We start from the raw sequence: 24,895 nt of genomic DNA, 5'->3' as shown, positions 1-24,895 counted from the left end.
CCTTCAGAGAGAACAAGGTAGAGAAAGACCAGAAATGAGGGACAGAATATTGTATCTATATCTTCACTGTAGCAAGTAAATTACACCAGACAATGGTTTGGGGCCAATTTATCACAGAAGGCGCCACACTTTTTCCCTATGATTCCTTTGATGTAACAACGACAACAAAAATTGAAAGGACGTGGAAAGGAGGACCCTTATAATTTAAAAGAGAAAAATCTCAGTAAAATTCACATGATAGTTCTTACTTCTTCCTCTCTGTGCCTAAGATCCTGAACAGATCCTTAAAGTACTGTGGAACTCGGACGACCACATCTTCGGAGGGACTGATGTCCTTCAGGTGAGGGTAGAGCCTTGTATCGATGACCTTCTTGATGTAGCCCAGCCAGTCAAACTGAAGAGACAGAAAGGAGAGGGAGTTACGTTGTGTTAGGCAGTACTGTAGATGGAACCGTGTTCCCTGGAAGGGAGGCTGAAATCATCAACCCCTGCTACCTGTGAGGGTGACCTCGCATGGCGATGCTGTCCATTAAATCTACATGAGGTCCTATCGCACTAGGACGAATCCTAATCCAGCACGAGCGATTGCCTTATCAAGAGAAGAGAGACAGAGCAGAGGGAAGACAGCCAGGTGAGGCTTCAACTATAAGGCAAGGGAGGCCGGGGGTTACCAAATGATGAGAAACCATCTTTCTAGGAGGGCCTGGGCAGCACAGGTGGTTAAAGTATGCAACTACGAGCCAGGAGAATGGCACCTTGAATCCACACAGAGACAGCCCTGAAGCAGGCCTGGCACGCGGCAGCTTGTGGAGTAGTTCCCGGCACACGTGGGGTCCCCAGGAGGAGGAAATGCCTGGACAGCAGTGAACAACGAGAGGAGGATAAAGAATTGAAAACGTCTCGTGAACCATATCAGACGGAATCTTCCCCTGGAGCCGTGAAAGAGCGCATGGCCTGGTGGATGGCCACACCCGGAATTCTAGCCTCCACAACAGTGAGACCAGCCATGTTTCCCCGTAGAAGCCACTCGGTTCGTAGTGTTTGGGAAACAAAAGGAGGCAGCAGGTGAAAAGAAAGGCAAGTAAAATCGGTTGGACACAACCGATTGCTTGTGATTCCTGAACAAATAATGAGCTGGCGATGCATCTTCTCAAATCTAGAAAACTGAGCTCCTGCTCACTGCCACCCTGTCCTGTTACCTTAGCCATCCGTGGAGGGTGGGTCCTCGTATCACCTACACATGGACAGCACACACACTCACGCAGTCATACCCACGCATCCACTCTCTCCCCAGCTTCCCTCTGGTCCTCTCCCCCCCTCCTGCCTGTATTCTCCCTCTGTCCTGTGTTCTCCCCCCTCCCTTCTTACACTGGAACACGTATTTGTCCACTCGCAGGCTCCCCTGTATGTCTTCACACCCCTTCTCCTCCTGCCCCTCCCTCTCTCACTGGTTTACTGACATACAGAAGCTAGTAGGGGTCTTCTTGCAGACAGATTCCCTACATATTATAGGATGCAAGCAGTTGCAAAAGGTAACACGCCTCCATTCTTCAGAAAATGACTCTCTTACCTAAAACACCCTTTGGTGCTTTCGATTGGCTACCTTAAAAGGATTTCCCATTTGGGCTCCCTTGCCTCTCTCCACTATTAAAATCTTACTTAGCCAGCCTCTCCTTTAGATAGTCAGGTGACCTAATTCTATTCAACAAGGAATATAAAGAGGTTTGAAATAGTCCACAGAGCAGATACCAATGGCTTAAATAAGAAGTAAATGTTTAGAAAATGATGATGGAAACCTATGGACACATATGCTTGATACAACTGCTATATGGAATTTTATAAGAGCCCCCAATAAAATGATTTTTTTAAAGTTCATGGAAAAATACACTATCTTTTCTTCCATCCTTCCATGAAATTTTGAAGACCCTCAGAAGGGGAACGCACACACAAAATGAAGGGGAACACATCTGGGGACATTCTGGTAAGGCTCTTATTTATCCTGATAAAGAACTGGCTACGCCATCACTGGCCCTCCCCGCTTGCCTCCTTCCTCCTGCCCCGTTGGCAAAGGAGAGAGGTGACCCCTCTTGCAATGATGGGTCATCAAACATGAAGACCCAAAAAATCCCACCTGTTGAGAAAAGTGAAGTAGAAACATAGCAAGAGTTTGGGGTTTTGACATTGTTAAAAGGTGACTCAACACCAACCCTTTTGTCATGTAAGGAAATAAGCCACGGTTGAAAACAGAAGGCATGACTCTCTCACTCACTCTCGCTCACTCACTCTCTCACTCACTCACTCTCTCTCTCACTCACTTGTACTCTCACTCTCTCTCTCTCACTCACTAACTCACTCACTCACTCTTACTCACTCACTCTCTCACTCATTCACTCTCTCACTCACTAACTCACTCACTCACTCTTACTCTCTAACGTTCACTCACTCACTCTCACTCACTCACTAACTCACTAAAAAAGAAAAAAAAGAAAACAGAAGGCATTCCTTTTTAGTGCACACAAAAAATGGGCATACTCTGTAATAGTTAATAAAGTTGACAATAACCAAAAAGATGGTGAGCATTTACCTGGCCAAAAAAAATGGATGTGTATTACAAAATGTAATCACTTGTAAAATTACTGGTGAAGTCCGACTTTCCTAGACAGATTTTACCCACCTGGGGTATCATAGCACTCAGTTCGGAAATGTTCATTTTGTTGTACATGGCCTCACTGGTTCGGTTTTCATGTGGAATCATTATCTGTTGGAAATAGACCTTGGTTATTATTTCAAATAGACCGGCTAGCACTGCGTGACGACTGTCTACGACTGCTAAAACACCCGTATAGCTTTATAAAGGCTTTTAAGGCTTTGATACAGTATTCAACAAGGGGAAAGACAGCACTTGTAGGCAGGATTAGGATTAAAGTAGATGATAGATATATCAAATATATCTATATACATCAAAGATTTTATATATATATTTCAGTATGGAACATCCACCCCAGTATAAAAAGAACTATCTGAAATCCTAGTCTCATTTATAATGTGGATAGGCCAAACCTATTGTAGGGCAGGCTTTGACAGTCAAACTGGAGTTGAATGACTGAGGCAAAATTCCAACTTTGATCTATGGTCTACAGGCAATGCCCTCAATGTTTCATGAGCCACAGTACCTTTCCTTCAACCTTAAAGCTGATCAAAGCATCACTAAAGAACAGTTGACCATCAGGATATCGCTGCGACTCCTGGTGATTTTGATAACAGCTCCTACCCTCATTTTCCCTCACCCCTCCTGGTTGGTTGGCTGGTGTGTTTGCTTGGATGGACTTGAAATTCCATGAGCCTGACTGCTGGCGTATGGACTCATGGATTACCTAGATACTCATTCCAAAATTCGCATCCTCGGCCCTGACTTTTCCCTCTGTTTCCACTCCCAACATGCACACACTTGCCACTTTGTCAAGAACGAATCGAAGCCCCCAGCATCCATCATGTTCAACCTAATCTACAAAGAGTAGCACCCATCATCTTTTCCAAGGGCCACCTTAATCATATTCATTCGGCTTCCAATACATGATTCTGTCTTAGGAATTTCCATCATCTGAAGCCCTTACATGAATTTCCATCATCTGAAGCCTTGTTACCTTCAGCTTTTCACCTCACACATAACTCTCCTACCCTTACTTTCAACCCATATGCCCCCATCACCGCCCCCATGGTTTGAACTGGAATTCAACACCTTTCTTAAGATTCATTTTCTCTAGCTAAATTTCCAAGGACATGCCACCTGGTCCCAACCACAAGGGCCACTTCATCAACAAGTCCTAGCTCTCTGGCTAGGATCGGTCACCTGCACACTTCCATGGCTGTATTGACAGAGATAGATCTGTGCTGCTCCTGGCTGCCCATTCCCAGAAATCTCTCTAGTATTAAGTCTCCTGCTGATTCGAAATGTCTTAGTGACCTGGAGTGCAAGGTACTCCAAGTCCACACAAGACAAACTCACAGAGGACTGGGTGGTGGGCCCCTGCCCATTTTCTAAACACTTTCGTACACTCCCAGCCCATGGCCCAGCTCCACACTCCACAGGCGAGCTCACGTGTTCCTAACAGACAGCTCCCTCACTCTCTGCATCACTGCCTTCGGGCAGGTTTACACTCCTCCTTCCTCTTAGGCTCAGAGCCTCAGGTGGGAGCCCTTTGCCCTCAGAGCTGTCTCTGGCTCCCTGCCAGCCCACCCACTTCCCCAGGCAGGACTTGTCACTTCATTTAGCCTCTTGAAAATTCTCAGCTGTTTTAAGTTCCCTTATTGGTCCCAGTCCCTGGCTCAGGGTCAGGCCTTCCTCACTAAAAGAGAGCTTCAGTCCAAATGATCGCTCTGGGCCTCCTATTTGTCGTGCAAGGGAATCCAGACAGCCTCTAGAAGAACTGCTCTTTGACTACAAAACATCTGCAACAACACTGACAGGAGAGCCTGTGAGACGTCCATCCTCACACGGTCTTCAAAGGTGACACGCAGGAGGTCGCTGTTTGCACTGCAAGCGGGAGTTTGGGCAGAGGAATGGCGGTGTGTCCCAGCAGCAGAGAGAGGAATTGATGCGTGCTGACCTGTGTCCTTCGCCCCAACTCTGTCCAGAACTTCCAACCACCGCTTTGCCAGATAGAAAGGCAATAAAGACTTGGACTCTTACTGCAGAATTTGTAGAACCCCCTGTTGTAAAATACTACCAGTCCATATGCAAAAGTTTATTGACTCCTCTCAACCACAGGCATCCCCATAAGCGGATTGCATTGGACTTGTTCCCCGTGGTCGTGCGAATGTGTAGGGACTTTATACTCTTTGGTTCTTCTAAAAGAAGCCATCTATAATCAAAGCCAACCATTTGGATTCCCCATTCCTCTCCCTCGGTTTATTTATATTTTAAAATAATTTTATTGGGGGCTTTACAACTCTTATCACAATCCACACATACATCAATTGTGTAAAGCACATTTTTACATGCCTTGCCCTCAACATTCTCAAAACATTTGCTCTTCACTTAAGCCCCTGGCATTAGCTCATTTTCCCTCCTCCCTCCCTACTCCCCCCTCCCTCATGAATCCTTGATAACTTACAAATTATTATTATTTTGTCATATTTTACACTGTCTGACATCTCCCTTCACCCACTCTTCTATTGTCCATCCACCAGGGAGGAGGTTATATGTAGATCCTTGTAATCGGTCCCCCCTGTCCACCCCACCCTCCATCCACCTTCCTGGTATCTCCACTCTCACCCCTGGTCCTGCAGGGATCATCATCCTGAATTCCCTGTGTTTCCAGTTCCTATCTGTACCAGTGTGCATCCTCTGGTCTAGCCAGATTTGTATGGTAGAACTGGGATCATGATTGGGGGGGGGGGCAGAGGGGGGAGGAAGCATTTAGGAACTAGAGGAAAGTTGTATGTATTATCGTTGCTACACTGCACCCTGACTGGCTTGTCCCTCCCCAAGACCCTTCCATAAAGGGATGTCCAGTTGCCTACGGATGGGCTTTGGGTCCCCACTCCGCACTCCCCCTCATTCACAATGATATGATTTTTTGGTCTTTGATTCCTGATAACTGATCCCTTCAGCACCTCGTGATCACACAGGCTGGTGTGCTTCTTCCATGTGGGCTTTGTTGCTTCTGAGCTAGATGGCCGCTTGTTTACCTTCAAGCCTTTAAGATTCCAGACGCTATTCCTTTTGATAGCCGGGCACCATCAGCTTTCTTCACCATGTTAGCTTATGCACCCATTTGTCTTCAGCGATTGTATTGGGGAGGTGAGCACACAATGATAAGATTTTCTGTTCTTTGATGCCCGGTAACTGATCCCTTCAGCACCTTGGAATCACACAGGCTGGTGTGCTTCTCCACATTTGCTTATGCACCCACTTTGTATTCAGTGATCATGTCGGAAAGGTGAGCATCATGGAATGCCAGCTTCATAGACCATAGCATTCACGCATTATTGATCTATATGCATATATTTATAGGTTTAAGATTAAAGTAGCAGATGGACATTGGGACTCCAATCAAGTACTCCCTCAACGCAAGAATACTTTCTTCTATTAAACTGGCATTCCCTCGGTTTATTTTTATAGATTTTTGTCTTTCCTACAAGCCTGAAAGAATTCCAGGTGAGTTACATGAACACATCTATAACACAGTGATATTCATTCAAGGGAAAAAGTGATAATCAAGGTTAAGCACGACATAGTAACAGAAAGGAAGCTCAAAATGCTTATGAGAGTCCCCTATACACTGTCAGCATCCAAGTCTGTTTCCAATGCTGGGGGGAGACTTACCTGAGGCCAGGTCTTAGCTCAGACAGACCCTAAGTGAAGTTGATCTAAAAAATAAATTGGATTCAAAGTAACCTTCCAATCAAGCCAAATCCATTAGGATTTGTCAGCCCTCTGTACTTGCATTTGCACTATGTGAGGATGTCTCTAGAAAGACAGTGGGTATCAAACCAGGGAGGGAGACGGAAGACCTCTTCTTTCTGTCCTGATGCTTCTTCCTCTTGCTGCCCAGAAGTGATGCTATTAGTCCTACCTTGGAAGCCAAGGACAATGCCACAGAAGGCTATTATTTTGTTCTGACTATATTTGTATTCAGGATATTATTACTGACTTCCACATAAAGAAACAGAAATAAATGTTTTAGATTAAGACTCACCTCGGCTATTTTAATTTCCAATCTAAGCACTGACTTCATGTCATGTTCTGCTCGGGAGTTATTCGCTCCTAAAAGCACAGCGGTATCCACCATGAACTTGTAAAGGGCATCCCGATACTGTAAAAGACAAAGTGGCCATGACAACAGCCTATTAGAAAGTGTGTTTTAAAGCCACAGAAGTAGCAGACATAGCAGGCAGAAATCAAAGTCCTTCGTTTTCATGCTGTACCCAAGGTATGTTCAAAGTCATGATGCAGTGCCAACCATCGACCTACTGTGTCAGGAGGAAGATGGGTGAGGGCTACTCGGGCACCATCCTCAGGAGAGACAGAGAAGCCATCACAGATCAAGAGAACTAGTTTTCTCACAGCCGGTGATATGGCGGCTACATAAACCATCTCCAAACGAACCCAGAATAGAACATTAAAGGTCAGAAGTCCTCTTTCCAAGGAAAGTGAGGCTTTAATAAAATGCTGAGAAAGCTCTGGACTTTCTGGAAGCAGGAGCCGTGAGCCACGAAGACCGCGAGAACAGGGATTTATACTCATCCAGCTCAACGATCTAAGAGGCGAAAAGCCAAGGACTGCACGCCTGTGTCTTTTCTGTCTTGTGTAACATTCACAAATGTCTCCTTCCTAGCTCAGGGGGAGAGAAAGGAGACAGGAGAGGGGTGATGAAGGGAAAGCTATCAAGTATCCAACACAGAATTTCCTCCCTGTGGGCTCATGAACCAATGATTGGACTGTATCATTGGAGGAGTATCTTAAGGGCATCTTTTGGGGCGGGGGTGGGGGGGAGGTCACCTTTGATTTCAGATATAGTTGCAAAAATACAATACACCAGGCATTAAATGAGGTCACCTCACAATTGTACTACTAGAATAAGATTTCCTATCATGCACCTGACTCTGCAGGCTATTTGTACTGTTAATGACTTGAGGGCCAATATGGGGCTTGGTACTCAAACAACGCAACAATTAAGAGGAGCGCAGCGCTTCCCTCTGTTGTACACTAGGTCCCTGTGAGTCAGAACCGATTCTACAGCACATAACCACAACACAGGGCTTGACACCTAAAGAACAATAAAAATAAACCAACTCTTCTGGGCAAATCAAGGTCAACGCATGGTAACCGCAGGTGTGCATCGGAGAACTGCACTCCACAGGCTGCTTCCGGGCTGTGATCTTTCAGAAGCCAATCACTAGACATTTCTTCCAAGACCCTCTGAGTGGGTTTGGACAACCACCCTTCAGGCAGTAGTGCAGTGTGTAACCTTTGATACTACCCACGGGCTCCTGTTTAGCATGTAGCAGGCTTTTAATAAGTACTTATTGGGTCAGTAAGCAAGCTTTGCATATAGCCATGGTCAGAAGTAATGCTGTACTATTTCAAGTTCCATTTTTTGGACAACATTTAGTATTTGAACTATTAAATTATAAGCTATGTTAATTATATCTCAATACAACCATTAGTGTTTTTTTACTGAGCAACTGGACATTGTACGTAGAAGGCTTCATGCTAGGAAATTTGTGTATATGGGAGGCATGGAGCAATGTAGACAAAAATTTAAATAACACGAGTCTGATTCTCGGATTATGTGATGCAGTAAGGGAGATAAACATGTAATTACTCGCCATAACCCTAGAGAGATCAAAATCAGTTCCTTAATAAAACTGCTAAAGTGCTTAGACCTTTAACAGCCAGAGGAGGAATTCCAGCCTGGAAGACTCAGGGACACAGGATTACAGGGAGACAGGCCCTGAAGAGTGAGGGTGCTCCTGTGAACGGTGTGAGCTGCTTTGTTAGTGCACGTGTGAAAACAGATGAGACCAAAAGGCATAACGAAGCCCCTGAATCCCCCCTGAGGAATTTCGATCCTGTCTTACAGGGCGAATGCAAAGTAAAAACCAGGAAAATGTCTTCAGAAATCACATACTTTACCCAAAACTAATCAACAACATACCCAATAAATATCTGCCAACAACAGAGAGCCCAATCACGAAAATGAATAAAGGATTTGAAGAGATCTGTTGTCAAATGGTCACCAAACGCATGAAAGCATTATTAGTTATCAGAGACATGCAAACCCAAGCCCTCATGAGGTACCATTTCACTTCCACTAGCACGGGTACAATAAGCATAATGATAAATGTTGGCGAGGATGTGAGGAAATTGGAACCTTCACTGATTACTGGTGGGGATGCAAGACAGTTCAGCCATTGTGAAAAAGAGCGAGGCAGTTTCTCAGAAAAGCACACAGAGAACTACGAAAGGACCCGGCAATTCCACTCCTAGATAGAGACCCCAAAGACTGGAGAGCAGAGAGGCAGAGACCTTTAACCAAATGTTCGCAGCAGACTACTTACAATGGCCAAAAGGTGGAAGTAATCCACGTGCCCACCAACAAAGGGGAATCAACAAAATGTGTGCATACAAAAAATAGAATACCACTCAGCCCGTAGGAGAAATGAAGTCTTAATGTATAGTACAATGTGGATGGGACATGGAGACATTAGAAATAAGTCAATCACAAAAGGGCAAATACTGTAGATCTCACATAAATAAAAAGATAGAAAAGGAGATGTACCTAGAACAAAGGATATCAGTCGTTCCCGGGGGCAGGAAGTGGGGTGGGGGCGGGTTACAGTGATGGAAATATTGTATTGATTGAAGGCCCAGCTGCACAGCTGATTACTGTAATACAGGGATAGCTCCTGAGTGATTTGTTCCCTTAGTTTGGAAGTGGATGGTCATGGCTCTATGTTAACTGGCCTAGCAGAGGGTGGCTACGAGTTGGCATCGACTTGATGGCAGTGAGACTGCGTTTTGAACATGTTTAGCACCTCTGTTCTATCTCTTAGTTTGCTGTGTAGTGCTTGGGGTCTTCAAAGCCTGCAAGCAACCATCCAAAGCACAATTAGCTTTTATTCATCTAGAACAATAGAGGGTGAAGAATCAAGACTACAAGGAGGATGTGCAACGGTTTTCTTTGTTGAGAGACGGAAGAACTGATGGTGTCCAGCTTCCATTCCTGATGATTTTTATCAAGGAAACAGATTTTCGTCAATTAGGAAAGTCAGAAAAGGAAGCTGTTCTCTGGTTGCTAAATTTTCTCAAGTAGGGATTTTCCTGGAAGGAATGGAATGAGGAACAGAAAGAGGCTAAACTTGTCATTGCCATCAATTCAAAGATCCGACCTTGAGGTTGCACGATGCACCGACAGCTGTTATTATTTGAACTCCGGTTGACTTTATTTGTTGTTCTTATAGAACTCGGACCTGATTAGGGAATAATCATCTTTTGGATTATTGGTGGAGTCCCACGGTGACCTAGTCGGATTTGCGTGTGATGAGAAATGTTTGTTAAAGAAGGAATGCCATGGCACAGGTATTAGTGCCAGGTCAACTACCAGCTGATGCGGTTGGGCTTAGCTTTGTTCTTGCACAAGATTAATGTATACAATGTAATGTTTTAATGAAAATGTATCACAGCTTATCTCAGCAAAGCATGTATATACTGTATGTTGTCTATGAGGCATGCAGATCCACACATGAGGAGTAAAGGAAAAAGTTACAAAAGTAAAAGTCCATAAAAGGAAAAAAAGAGATTTTATAGAAAAATCTTGATACAAAAGAGAAAATACAAAGCAGAATTTCCAATTCCCACAGACTCCAGACTTCCTAGAGACAGGGAGCTTAGATGAAGCCCTGAAATCTCCTTGAAACTTTAAACCAAAAATATCCCCTGAAATCATCTGAAAATTGAACAAGAGTTTAACTAAACTCGTGTTAAAATTGGCCAGTCTTGAGCAGTATGCTCTTTTGAGAACTATCTACATAGGATAAAATAGATAATGGCATCCTTGAACGCACCCTTGAGAATTCTGGTCACCTATATTGAAAGCACCTGATAAGGTGTGGAATTCTGTAACAAACCATCCTCCACTTGATGGGCACTACCAGGGACAGCGAGTTTATGTTAAGGAGGGAGGAACAACTCCGAAGAGGGTGAGGATGGTTGTGGAACTTGAAGTATGTCATCAATGTCATGAAATGGTACATGTAGAAACAGTTGATTCACTGTATGGCTTGCCGTAGATATTCTTAACAGCAATACACACAACTCTTCAAAAGAGCAATGCAGCATGGAAATGGCATGCCGGGGGCCGTGCTGGGAGGAGCAAGTATGTCAAGCGGCGCTAAGGAAGAAAGAGACTGAAGGCACGGTGGAACAGTAAGAAAGACTGTCGTCAGGAATCAACGAGGATCGACAGATCTGTAAGGATGAAAAAGGGCGGACCAGCTAGAAGAGATCAAGGTGGCGTGAATAGGACTGGGCTAATTGGTTATAGTGAGGGAGAATATTTAAAAATGGCTGCCCTTGAGGCCATGCCAACTTGCAGCCATCCTATATGGAGTTTCCAAGACTGAAATCTGTACTAGATGAGACAGCCGCATCTTCCTCCCGCAGAGGGGCTGGTGGGGTTAGCGGCCCGACACCTATCCCACCACACCGCCAGAGATCCTTACAGAGGTGCCCCAGATGGGCGAAAGTTCATTCTGTCCAAGGAGGAAATCTTGTCCATCCTCTTTGATGAATGTCCTCCACCAGAAAGCTGCCTGGGATCTTGGCTTCTTTCCTGTCCCTTGAGCCCTTCTAGATACAGGGGTTAGAATCAGCACGGGATTTTCAGGCTGGGTAGAAGCCAGCGAGGTCCCTAGGTCTTAGGCTCCTTTGGAAGTTCAATGAAGTCTCCAACATGGGTCTAAAGTGTCCGAAACAAGCAAGGTATGGCATGAAAGCACTGAGCATAGGGACTTCTCCAGAATAAAAAGGCTTCTGCTTCCTGCATTGAGAACTTGGTCATCACTGAGCCACACTGCTCATTTCCAGTCCAGCATCAGGCTTTTCGGAACAGCTTGTGAACCTGACAGCCGCTAAAAAGGCACACACTGGTAGATAGGAGCAAAACTTACAGACTTGGCTTCTGTGCTGTTATCAAGGTAGTCTTCTCTCACGGCTAGGGAGAGGGTCGCTTGGTCCAGCTGTTGAAACAAAACCAGAAACCATCAGCTAGCACCGTACATTCTTAACAAGAGCCAAGAGACCACCTACGTCCCAACCATGCTTTGAGCTGTGTCACCATTGTAAGAATCCATTGTGCTCAGAGCGGCATCGCTATAGGTACATCGGATATCATAAAGACCTGCCCCTTCTTTCCTGATTCATGGGTTTCCAATCCTTTTAAGGTTCTACCTACATTTATCAGCACCAAAACCATTTGAGTTGACATAGCTCCTAGATATCATGTGCCTTTCCTCCTTTATTTGATGAGTGAAGAAAGAAAAGCCAGGGAAGGGATGTGATTTTTCTCAGGTGACACAGTTGGGCTGAGCTCAGCATGGCATTGTAATCTTCTGTCACCTGGATGTGTATTCATCTCACTATAGTATCTCATCAAACACAGTCTGGATTGTGCTGACTAAGCAGACTTTGGACCATGCAGTGTTTCGTTCTGCTGGGCATAGAAGTGCTGAGAGTCGGAGCTGACTGGGTGGCACCTTACACAACACACCTGTAAGCAGACTCAGTCTGCTACCTCCACACTCTACAATAACATATTGCTTTGATGTTGTTGAATAAAAAGGAATCAAACAACAGTTTGGTTTTGAGAAATCTTGATGGATTTTGGAACCCTCTCTGGAGAGTTGAAGATTGGTGATTACAGGCACAAATAAGAATGAGACATTAAGTATAATTCATATTATAAAATCGTATATATTATACATCCTTGAGTTAAAACTGTCAGCATCTTAAAGCAATTCGATGGGGGGAAAGATTTTTCCCTCAAAGATGACGCTAGGTTAATTTGCCCCTCATGTGAAAAATGACCCTCAACCCATTCCTCACACCTTGGACATTAAATCAAATTGGGTCACAGAAAAGAGAGGGAAGGTCATTGTTATTTGAATTTAGGCAAAGAAATTTATAAAAGGAAACAAATGATCAATTAGACTTCAATGTTAAAAGCTCTTTCTCTAGGAAATACACACTTAAGAGAATGAAAAGCCACAGATAGGTTGAAAATCACATATATGACAAAGGACTTCTACTCCGAATCTATAAAAAACTCACAAAACTCAACAATAATAAGACAAGCAGCTGAGGATAAACAAGCGGCCATCTAGCAGAGAAGCAACAAAGCGCACATGGAAGAAGCACACCAGCCTGTGTGATCAAGAGGTGTTGATGAGATCAGGTATCAGGCATCAAAAGGCCCACAACAAACAATCATATCAATGCAAATGAGAGGGAGGGCGGAGTGGAGACCCAAAGCCCATCTGTAGACAGAAGAGTCACAAGGAAGGGATGAGCCAGACAGGGTTCAGTAGAGCACTGATGAAACAAACGACATTCCTCTAATCCTTTAATATTTCCCCCAACCCCCACGCCACTATCATGACCCCAGCTCTACCTTACAAATAAACACAGCTAGACCGGAGCATGTACGCTGGTACAGATGAGAGCTGCAAACACAGGGAATCCAGAACCAATCATGAGAGTAGCAATATTAGGAGAGTAGGGGGAAAGTGAGGGGAGAAAGGGAGAACCAATCACAATGATCAACATATAACACCCCCCAAGGGGGATGAACAACAGAAACATGGGTGAAGGGAGACAGCAGTCGATGTAAGATATGAAAATAATAATAATTTATAAATTATCAAGGGGTCATGAGGGAGGAAGGGTGGGGGAGGAAGGGAAAAAAATGAAGAGTTGATACCAAGGGCTCAAGTAGAAAGAAAATGTTTTTTAAAAAATGATGGCTCCCTTTACCCACTTTACTGTGTCGGACAGGTCAAGATATGACAAAATAATAATTTATAAATTATCGAGGGTTCATGAGGGGTGGGGGATTGGGGAAGGAGGGTAAAAAATGAGGACCTGATGCCAAGGGCTTAAGTGGAGAGCAAATGGTTTGAGACTAATGAGGGCAATGAATGTACAAAAGTGCTTTACACAATTGATGTCTGTATGGATTGTGATAAGAGTTGTATGAGCCCCTAATAAAACGATTAAAAAAAGAGAAAAGAATGATGGCAACATATGCACAAATGTGCTTGGCACGATGGATGTATGGATTGTTGGAACTGCTTGTATGAGCCCCCAATAAACTGATGGAAACAAAAGACAACAAGCGACTCCTTTCAAAAGTGAGCAAAACATTGGACCAGTCACCTCGCCAAAGAAGACATGCAGAGGAAAAGTAAGGAAATGAAAAGATGCTCAACCTCAAGAGTCATGTTGGAGAGCGCGACTAAGCCCACAATCAGACAGCACGGCACATCTAGAATGGCTAGAGACAGTGTAGCCATGGGGACAAAAAGACAACCAAGAAGGCCAATTGCAATCAACAAGGTGGAAAACAACCGCTCCTGTGTGGCTGGGAGGAGTGCAAAACGTGGCACAACCACTTAGGGAAGCAGTTCAACTTCCACTTATAGAGAAAGGGACTTCCAAAAGCTCAAGGACAAAATACGCTTCATGGACCTTTCCCACAAACTTTTGGAAACTCTCTTCTAAGACGCAGAAATCCTACCCCAGTCATTGACTCCGGAGAAATGCAGTGTGTGCTAGCACAAAAACCTCCCGGAAACGTCATTCAGACTCGCCCCAGACTGGTGAATGGACAAACAAACTGCGGTGTCTGTCCAGTGAAATACTTCTCATCAATAAGGAGGCATGAATGACTGATACACAAAACAATCGGTGTGCATTTCTGTTCCATTCTGAAAGGGGCAAAATGATTGGGCTAGAGAGTAGATCAAGTTCCCTGGGGCTGAGACGGGGAGAGTGGTTGACTACAGAGGTCATTTGGACGGCGAAGGGACAGTTCGCTCTGGATTGTGACAGTGAAAGACCAGTTTAAGGCAGTTCAATCTCTCTCTTAAATTGTTCTATCTTTATGCATCTGTCAAAATTATAGACAGGGATGTCACATAACTGTACATGAATTGTTCAATATGTTTTAACCATCTCTAAACCTATGACTTATTCTTCCTTGAACCGCAGCAATGGCCTAAACACTGAATACAACAGACCTCAGCAGAGTTTCTCATTTAACTTGATGATTGGCACATTAGAAGGCCAAGCCACATAAACAAGACTCATCTAAATAACAAATCAAAAAAATTAATAGCATCCGAATACAAAACTCACCCTACAGGCTCATAGCATCAATGTATATGACTTTAAATTGTTCAGATCCCTGTCCTCTGGTTTCCGTTTCACTTTCTTATAATCCCAAATAGTTTTCCCTTTTTTAATATATATGGAAAATCTATGTGGAATCATCATTTGTTTGTTTTTTATGAAAACCGACTTTGGAAGCAACAGATTCCACAAAAGTTAAGTAGTAAATGACATTAAGAAAATGTCAAAGAAAGATACTGCTCTTGTTGGGGGCGGGGGGAGATGCCTATTGTGTCTGTGTGTGTTGCTAAAAATCCTTAAATTATTTTTCTTTGACCTTCTCTAATTGGCTTGAAACAACCAAGTTACAAGCCAACCTGGCTTCAGACTACTACAATTCCCAATCGACCAAAAATTCAGCAAACCAGGATCCTGAAACACAATATTATGATTAAGATACTTTGGCTTCCAATGAAACTTGGACCCACTTGGACACCGTTGAGTTGCAGTCTCATGGAAAAGGACACTGTGTAGATCACACCAAGAAACCCAAGGCTGAAATCCACGCCTCATAAACGTTGGGATGATTCAAGTGGGGCTACCGGACTTCCGTCAAAGCTTCAGGTTGTTATCGTTTCTATCAGGTTAGTCAGTTGACTCCTATTAGAAATTTACAAGCTCTGAGGCAAAAGTCTTTCTTCAGAAAACAACTATGATGACACTGTGTTTTGAATCCTTGTATTTACAAGTAGGATGAAACCAATGCCAATGAGCTTAACTAAAAATGTGACCTCTTTTCCTCCAATGGATACTCTGATTACGATAACGTCCCGGGTTGAAGACAAAATAACACCTGTTAACTGATGGTGTAGGCAAAGGACAGGCAAAGACTTCAGAGAAAATTCTTTTCCAATCGAGTTGCTCTTGGACAACCTTATGAATTTTCCCGGGGAGCCAAACAAATGCAGATCCCTGAGTGATGATGACTGTGAGTCGCTGTTTTCAGTAAATAGTGACACATTCTTGCCTTTTAAACACTCTATCGTGGATTACAGATTTTATTGTCCCATGAATCCTAATTCTGGCTCTCTCCTTACATAAAATAAACACAAGTACACGTAGCAAGATAATATTTCCAGAGATTAACTTCTGCTGTTTCCTGTGTTTTCATATTCCCTTTCCCCCTCGAGCCAACTCTGTGCCATCTTGCCACAGGGGAGCATTGCCAAAGTGCACATCTGTGCCATGGGGGAAGCCTCCGCCCAGATTGAAACCTCATGGCAAGAGGGAGAAAAGTAAAACATAATTCATCTTTCGTTACCCAAACGAAAACCCTGTGGATTGCCATTGGGTGCATTCTAACTCATAGCAACCCTTTAGGACAGAGTAGAAATGCCCCATAGGGTTGCCAAACCTGTACGCATGGGAAGCAGGCTGCCCCGTCTTTCTCCTGTGGTGGGGCTGGTAGCTGTGACGTGCTAATCTTTCAGGTAGCAGCCAAGAGACTACTCACTGCACCTCCAGGGCTTCCACCCTTCTTCACACCTGAGAAAACTGAAACTGCGAGGAGAAGGCAATTTCCACCAGGACGGCCCGTGAGTAAATCACAAAGCCAAAGTGTGAGCTTCAACCTCTTGAACACCCAAACACTTTCGATCGACCACAGCAACTGACTTCCAGACTGTGTTCCACAACACATACGGGATGCCTGGGGAGCTCCAAGCATTCCATTTTAGTTTTGTTTTTTATATTTTCCACTTTCTTTCTTTGTTTTGCTTCACGCTCGTAAAGGCAATTTATGAACAGGGGGGAGGAGGGAAATGAGGAGTTGTGTTCACAGACGGTGACCATCGTGACCTAGTCCCCCATCATTGTTGACCTAGCCGGCCTTCTCCTGATAAGATTACAGTGTCTCTGTGCCATGTAACTGCTTCATCTGCCAACAGGGAAACTGTTTCTGGAACTGACAATGTCCTCTGGAATACACAGCAATTCTTTCCGCTGCTTTATTGAGACATTCACTGTCTAGACCAGGGGTCAGCAAATGACAGCCTGCCGGCCAACTCGCCACAGACAACCACACCCATTCATGCAGGTGGAGTAGAGAACTTGCCCCAGAGACAGACCAAATGGCCTGAAAAGGCTACAATAGTCCGTCCTCTACAGAAAAGGTTGACTCACCCCTGGTCTAAATCAAAGGATAATCTTCAGGGTTCAGATGTTGGAAGACTGACTACTCTTCTGTTAATATGGTTTTAAAAGTCTAAGCCCTCCATGACCTCAATGAGAAATCGATGGTTAATATTTTGTAGTTTGACAAAAACCGAAAAAAAAAACAACAGAGGTTCCATAAAACCTTCACGAGCAGAGTAACAGCGGGAGCAGAACAACAGCAGGATCCCAACCTGAAAGCACTGCAGAAAGGTTATTTGATTTCTTGCACAGCTCTTCTTTGATGCATCTTTCACTGCAGGAGCTTGCTGACCGTCTCCTGATCATAACAATACAATCCAGCTCATGGTCCATCCACACAGCGCACTCCTCTCGTGGAAGAGCTGCTGCCGCTCCCCGCCAAACAAGCACTGAAGCCCTGAACCCACGACTGACCACCGTTCGAGTGGGTATGGCTTTCTCTTTGAAAGGAAGCAGGAGGCGCAGACTGACGTCAGCACTCAAACTCAGGAAGATGTTAGTGAAAAGGGAACACAGAGCCAGGGCAGGCTTCTCTCCTCCCTCAGGACCGGGTTCAGAACATCTTTGCTAGCCAAGGGAAACCTTGACCCTCAAGCCATTGGAGTGGAGGAGCCCTGCCCATGTCGAGAGTAGATATGGGAGGGTCCTATCACAGAGCACTTGAAACTCACTCCTCTGCCTCCTGGAAAGTGGACATAACTTGTCTGCTAATATTTTACACCCTGGGGGCAGGACGGAAACGATCCTACATCCTGCGACTCCACAGCATGTTGACATTATTGTTTCACTAAGGCAGTGTAAATCTCTTTCCTTTAGGAAGACACCCCCCCTCCCAAAAAAAAGGTGAACCTGGGACTGAATTCCCAGGAAGAACATCCTCTCCACTATACCTTCAAGATGTGTTCGTTGGATGCCTTGTCGTCAGGGGACACATACAAACGGATAAACACAGAATTGCTGTATTGGCCCCGAAACGTTGCAAGTGTCTGCAGAAGGCTGAACTTCCTCTCCGACCAAACCCCTTCCGGGCCGATACTGGACTCTAGCACAGGCCAGCGGAAAGGCGAATGCCGTAGGATGTGCAGCAACGGTTTGGCATCTGCTTTTTCGATTGCTTCTGAAAAGGAGCAGACAGGCGGAGAGAAATCACATTGGACACTGAATTACCCAACCTGAAGGGCAGGTACATTTTCTCACAGAGAAAATTTCGGCAAGGCCCCTACTTTAAAATTGCAACCCTAGGTCTTGAAAGGGCTGTGGGGGAGAGGTGGAGTGGACTGAGCATAATCACCGGCACAGGACTGCTGATGGCTTACACTGCAAGCCCATGGTCGAAACCTAGTGTTCTTGCCAGGACAGCAGAGCAGGGAACCTGCTGCATACCACCTCCCAAAACGGTGTGCTCGCTGAAGGCAATGAAAGATGTCATCCTCCACGGGACGGAGGGATTTCCTTAACTGAAGGAAACCGCTCACCAAAGCCAATTTACCCATCAGCCTCTCTCATCTTCTACTGCTAGCTCAACAAATGATACCCCCAAACCCTAAACTAGTACCATGATTCCCAGAGATATGGGGTTTTTAAGAAGACTAGGCAGAATAGCTGTTCTAAGGACAAATATCTCTTCTAACTCCAAGGAGACACAAGATGTGCAAACGGGCCCAAGGCACCAGATGGAGATGCCTGAGAACCAGAAATCCCACCCCCACCCCTCGGTCTTAAGGAGATCAGCCCTCCATAGTGTCCTCTGCCCAGGCACCTTCCTTCTCAGACCAAACCTGCCCCCCGACCCCTGTTTCTGGTTTAGGCACCCAGGTACAATGAATGGGCTTTGCCCTTCTGACTCCCCAAGTTTCTCACAGACTAATTGCTACCCATAAAATCCGAAGGGAGAGAAATCAAAGCATATCCTCCCTCCAGGCAGCAACAAGAGAGGAACTGAGGTTGAGCTGGTCCAGAGCCAGCCTTTGGTCCCTTTCCTTAAACAACACCTTTCAGGATGAATAAAATTTTCTTGAGTGCTCTTTTTCCTTTAACAATATCTTTCCGCATTAATGGGCCCCTGAGGAATAAGTGTGTTCAATATTTTATTTATTTTCTTTATTACTCACTCTCATTCATGCAGGATGAATAAAGGATTTTGGCTTTCTGCACAGCTTCGGTGTCCCGCCTTCGACTGATTGATTTCTCCAAAAGGGCTGTGAAGGGTAACAGAGGCTGCATCAGTAGCCACCCCCACGTGAGGCCGAACTGGAGGTCCGTTGACAATCACAGAGCCAGCCTCCAGAAAATGAAATGTAAAGACAGACGACACTGGCAACGCCAGATCTGGGCGAGCCAGGCATACAGCAGAACCTAGTCCAAGTGGCTTGAGGGTCAAATAAAAGCAATCGAACATTCTCATACTCAGGCCTCAAAAGAAAAGCACCAGTTCAATTTCCAACGGAGACTAGACCTTCAGCCGGGGGTTAATTTCTTTTGCCACCGACACAAAAGGAAACAATTCATTTATTCAAGAGCCCAAAATAACTGAAGTCTGTCCCTTGTTCCTGCACTGAGGAATATTCTCCAGGTGCGGCAATTTCATCAGGGATCGGGTTCCTTAAGACTTCTTCACAGCCCAGCCTCACAGGGAGGTCACCTGGAAGAAATCGCCCCTTCAAAGTTGTACTTGACGTTGCGTAAACATGCTGTGGACACAGAAGAGGATGTTTGGGCAGGAAGCGGGGAGGCAAGATGAGGAAGCCTAAACAAATTGCCCGCAACCTGGCCCACTTACCCACCAGAGCCCTGGCCACCTAGGCAGGGCTCTGTGTGCAAAATGGCTGCGAGGCTGGACAGAGGCCCACTTTGAAAATGAGTTTCCAGGGACAAGATTACGGATACTATTGTTTGGAGGTGGGAAGTGACCACGGGCCACAGTTTCCCTCCAGTGTTTCAAAAGCGAAGAGTCGAGGTTCAGTGAGTTGCTCACCCAAAGTTCATTTTATGCTTCCCTTGGCACTGTAAGCGGATACAACAGCTGAGCCCCCATCCGTGTTATTCAAGGGTCAACTGGAAATTACACATGGCCTTCTTTCCACCCACCCCCCACCATGACACAGGAGGTCAGGACCTCTAAACCCTGACCCTAATCCAAAAGCAAGGGGAAGTGTTGAAAATTCAGGTGACCACAGCATGACGGGCCACCTGCATCAATGTCCAAGCGCTATCGCACCGGCATTGGTGGCTTGTTTCTGAACCAACCCCAGCAGCCTCCCAAATCATGGGGCAAGAGCTGTTCCCACAAGTTCTCGGAAGAGCTACAAGACGCAATGTACAGGGCCAATAAAAATAATAAGTCACCACATATGCCCTGAAGAGGGATGTGCTTCTAAACTAGCTTGAGGTTTCCCCCCAAACGCAACCCCAACCTCCTGTCCAGGATTTCAGAAACGTCTGTATATAACGCACGTCCATCAAACTCGGGAGCGTCAAGCAAAATAGATTAAGTGGGGCTGCCTGTGGTCTTTTTTCAAGGATTCCCACAGGCTTGTGGTTTCTTCCTTGGGTAGGATTATACCACCAGAGAAGGAAAACTAGTCCCGAGAATAAAGAGGACCGGTTTTTGTATAAACAGATAAAGCTCTACCACCACCACCATCAACCCAACATCTATGTCTTCCTTCACATCAGGTCATGTGCCTTCCCACCATACGCCTTACACAACCATGAGATTGTGGAGACGCACATTTGGAAGTAAATACTCCAGATTTCATTTAGGGATGTGATGTTGTTCCAAGACTATAAACACGCCACCGGCGGCTGGAAGGAATGCCCGGAGGACCAAAAACAAGCTAGAGGAATAAAAATAACTGGAAGCATTCAATATTTACCTGTGAGTGCACCCGAGGTAAGCTGTGGAGCACAAGAGGGGAGTTAACAGGACGTGGACGTGCTTAGTAGAGCACAACCCCCAAACCCTCACCCCACGCAAACAGCAGACTTGGAGATGTCAAAATTCTGGTTTCTGTACCCAGAGGTGGGCTTTTCAAACAGATTCCTCTAGTGCCAGTTCCTGCCCTTTCCCTTCTCTCCTCTCCTTCTCTCCCTCTCCCCAGGCAGGCAGGGCAGCATTGATATGCAGACAGTGGTGTGGCAATCAGTGGATAGCATCCATTTTCTGTATCTCTGCATGTGAATTAGGGGTGAGAGGAATAAAACCCAGCCGGGAGAGTCATTAATGAGCGCCAAACAAAGCCTGCCTATCAAAGGCAATTATGCAGTTTATTAAAATGTCCCTAAAGCACTGAGCATGGGTCACCCAGGCAGGGACATTTCCCATCCAGCCGCCTGTGCTGCTTCTTGGAGAATTTCTTGTTCCTCTCCCTCACCCACCCAGGCACTCCTCCCCCCATTACAACTGAAAAGGAAAACTACAGGTCATTTCAATTTCTGGTATGATTTTTGAACAGTATTTCCAGTCATCCTATTTGAGCATTACATACATGAAGCTACAAATCTCACTCTCTCACTCACTGCCATGGAGTCGATGCTGACTCATAGCGACCCTATAGGACAGGGAAGAACTGCTCCTGTGGGTTTCAGAGACTGGAACTATGGGAGTTGTTTCTTTCTCCCTCAGAACAGCTGGTGGTTTCGATCGGCTGACCCTGTGAACCGCAGCCCAGTGCGTAAACACTACTCCAACAGAGCGCCTACAAATATCACAGAAACCATTTTTACACAAAAATGTAAAAATGTGAAGGGCCTATGTCTAGACATCAGGGCCTACACGTATTCTGAGATTAATGTTTTCATCTCTCTCTTTCCTACAGGATTCAGCATTGTTCCATTGGTCCTGTGTGGAAACAAGAGCTCTGGCATCTTTGGAAAAACTCAAATCAGTGTGTTCTTTTTAAAAGGTCTTTGCGTTTGCAGAACAAAAAGTTGTCTGAACGGGCAAGATCAGGGCTGTAGAGTGCATGGGAAGGTTTCCCAACAAAATTTCATACGCCGACCCTCACTACCCTCACTGAATGAGCGGTGTATTGTCTTGATGGGGAGAAAAAAATGTCTTTGTTGCAACTCTCCTGGCCTTATTCTCACCAATCGAGTTGCCACTTTCTGAAACCTTCCTGAAAAAAGCCCTCATGAACACCGTCTCCTTTGAGAAAATCTATCAAAATTATCCCTTTAGGATGCAAAACATGGTCTCTGTAAGCTTAGCTAGAGTTGAATTAGCCCGGCAAATTCCTTCAGAAGTTCCCGTTTTTATAAGAACCCTACTTTTTGGAAGGAACCCTAAGGAGACTCAAGCAGCTGTGTTCCTGTGAGCACTTGTTTGCGCCCAGGCACGGACCACAGAGGTTAAGTTCAAACCATTTTGTTTGGAACAAAGCAGTGCAGGTATGAAGTGAACCCTAACAACAATACTTTTTGACATACTCTCATACTATCAAGGTATTTTTCCTCTCTTCGTTATGCTCAATAAAATAAACTTGCTGTACACTCCATGGGGAGGGAATAATGGAACTGTAGGGGAACAGATACATTGGCTGGTGTAAGATATGGCAAAATAATAATAATACAATACGGGTTCCTGGAGGGGTAGGTGCGGGAGGAAGGGGATACTGGGGAGCTGATATCAAAGTTCAAGAAAAAATAAAATGTTTTGAAAATGATGGTGGCAGCAACTGTATAATTATGCTTGATCTAATTGAATTATGGATTGTTATAATATCTGGTGCCCGGCTATCAAAAGATGTAACGTCTGGGGTCTTAAAGGCTTGAAGATAAACAAGCGACCATCTAGCTAAGAAACAACAAAGCCCACATGGAAGTAACACACCAGCCTGTGTAGTCACGAGGTGTCGAAGGGATCAGGTATCAGACATCAAAAAATCAAATCATTGTGAATGAGGGGGGAGTGCAGATTGGGGACCCAGAGGCCAGCTGCAGGCAACTGGACATCTCCTTACAGAAGGGTCGCGAGGAAAAGATGAGCCAATCAGGGTGCAGTATAGCACCAGAAAACATACAACTTTCCTCTAGTTCTTTCATGCTTGCCCCCCCCCACTATCATGACCTCAATTCTATCTTACAAATCTGACTAGACCAGAACATGCGCACTGCTACAGATAAGATCCCACAACACAGGGAAGGAATCCAGGACAGATAAACCCCTCAGGACCAATAATGAGAAAAGAGATACCAGGAGGATAAGGGGAAGGTGGTGGGAGAAAAGGGGAACCGATCACAAGGATCTACCTATGACCCCCTCCCAGGGGGATGGACAACAAAAAAGTGGGTGAAGGGAGACAGAGGAAGATGTACGATATGTAAACAATAATCTATCATTTATAAAGGTTTCATGAGGAAGGGAGAGTGGAGAGAAAGGGAAAAATGAGAATGATGATGGCAACAAATGTACAAATGTGCTTGTCACAATGGATGGATATATGGATTGTGATAAAAGTTGTACAAGCCCCCAATAAAATGTTTAAAAAAACAAAAAAAAACTTTTGAGACATCATTTAACCTCTCTAAACCTCCATTTCCTTTTCATCTGTAAATTCCAGATAATAATAGCACGTTTCTTCCAGGGCTGTGGTGAATTTTATTTTTAATGTAATATACAGAGAGCCCCCAGCCCGATAGCCAGGCTGGAGCCTCAGGGTGATCTTGTGCAAAAGGAGGTTCCAATTCAGTGTATCTGGAGTAGAAAGGCAAATTCTCAGCTGAGGGTCAAAGTGGAATGAGCCAATTCAAAGCTCTGGTCCAAGCATGTAATCAGTGATAGGTGCATGGTGGTTCACACAGGATGGGAAGGTTAGTAGCGTTACACAAAATGGTGATGTAATCACGCTTGCTCCTTGTGCTGACCCCACAAATGATTCCCTCCTCACTCTCACAGGATATTGCTGGCCAAAGGCCTTAAACTACCCCAAGACACTGCCCCTGAGTGTACGATGATTTCATATATTATACTAATCACCTCACCAAAGCCCTCTGCTCCCACCGTGTGCGTGGCCCCTTAATAGAGGCAATGCTCCTTAAAGAGAGCTATTTTGTATTCAGTCTTAACCTCTGAAAATAATTGTGCTCATATTCCTTGTCCTAGCAGCAGACTGGTTGTGGATTGGGCTGCTAACAAGGCCAGCAGTTCAAAACCACCAGCTGCTGAGGCAGAGATAAGACTTTGAACTCTGTCAACAGCTGAAGTCTCAGAAACCCAGAGGGGCAGTTCAGTTCAGTTCTACTCTGTTTTGTAGGGTCACTGTGAGTCAGAATCAACTCGATGGCAACAAGACAACAAAGATTTTTTTATGTAGACTTTTTCAACTAAAGTGCAGTATAATATGCACAGATCATAATCTGAAAGATTTTCCTTTGAGCATCCCTATGTCATCCCCATTACTGGCAGACTCAGAAGAAAACCGTGCTCTATTCCACTCACTACCCTCAGTCAAGAACAGTTAACACCCCATTCTGTGAAGTGCTTAGTCAAGACTGCTTCCCATCTTTGCATTGGGTAATTGTGATAGTTATGTTTTGTGTCAACTTGGCTAGGTCAGGATTCTCAGTGGTCTGGCAGTTAAGGTCTAGTAACCATCCACAATGCTACACAACAAAGTGTAATTAGCTTCTTAATGGCATCTGCTGTGAGTAACCAAACAATGAAAGATTAGGATGTAGTCCAACACCCTTAACCAAGTCACAGCCCAGAGGCAAATGATAGGATGTTTCCAGGGAGTGGGGACTTGGCCACTTCCTATATAAGTGGATGGTGTGGGGAAGTTAGCTTACTTCTTACTGGATCTGGACTTT

At 44.9% G+C, this 24,895-nt stretch overlaps 1 protein-coding gene across 1 annotated transcript in view; it reads right to left on the bottom strand.

The window, feature by feature from the left end:
- Nucleotides 1-24,895, bottom strand: part of PHEX (phosphate regulating endopeptidase X-linked) — a 228,224-nt gene that overhangs the window by 159,265 nt on the left and 44,064 nt on the right. The window contains exons 4-9 of the mRNA XM_075538878.1: nucleotides 19,198-19,284; nucleotides 17,977-18,203; nucleotides 11,677-11,745; nucleotides 6,702-6,818; nucleotides 2,675-2,758; nucleotides 249-394 (exon numbers count right to left, since the gene is read on the bottom strand). Coding sequence (XP_075394993.1) covers nucleotides 249-394; nucleotides 2,675-2,758; nucleotides 6,702-6,818; nucleotides 11,677-11,745; nucleotides 17,977-18,203; nucleotides 19,198-19,284 — 730 coding nt within the window. The remainder of the gene's footprint in view (nucleotides 1-248; nucleotides 395-2,674; nucleotides 2,759-6,701; nucleotides 6,819-11,676; nucleotides 11,746-17,976; nucleotides 18,204-19,197; nucleotides 19,285-24,895) is intronic.

This window comes from Tenrec ecaudatus, chromosome X (genome assembly GCF_050624435.1).
Source record: "Tenrec ecaudatus isolate mTenEca1 chromosome X, mTenEca1.hap1, whole genome shotgun sequence".
Taxonomy (NCBI): Eukaryota; Metazoa; Chordata; class Mammalia; order Afrosoricida; family Tenrecidae; genus Tenrec; species Tenrec ecaudatus.
This window is presented reverse-complemented; position numbering and strand designations above follow the sequence as displayed.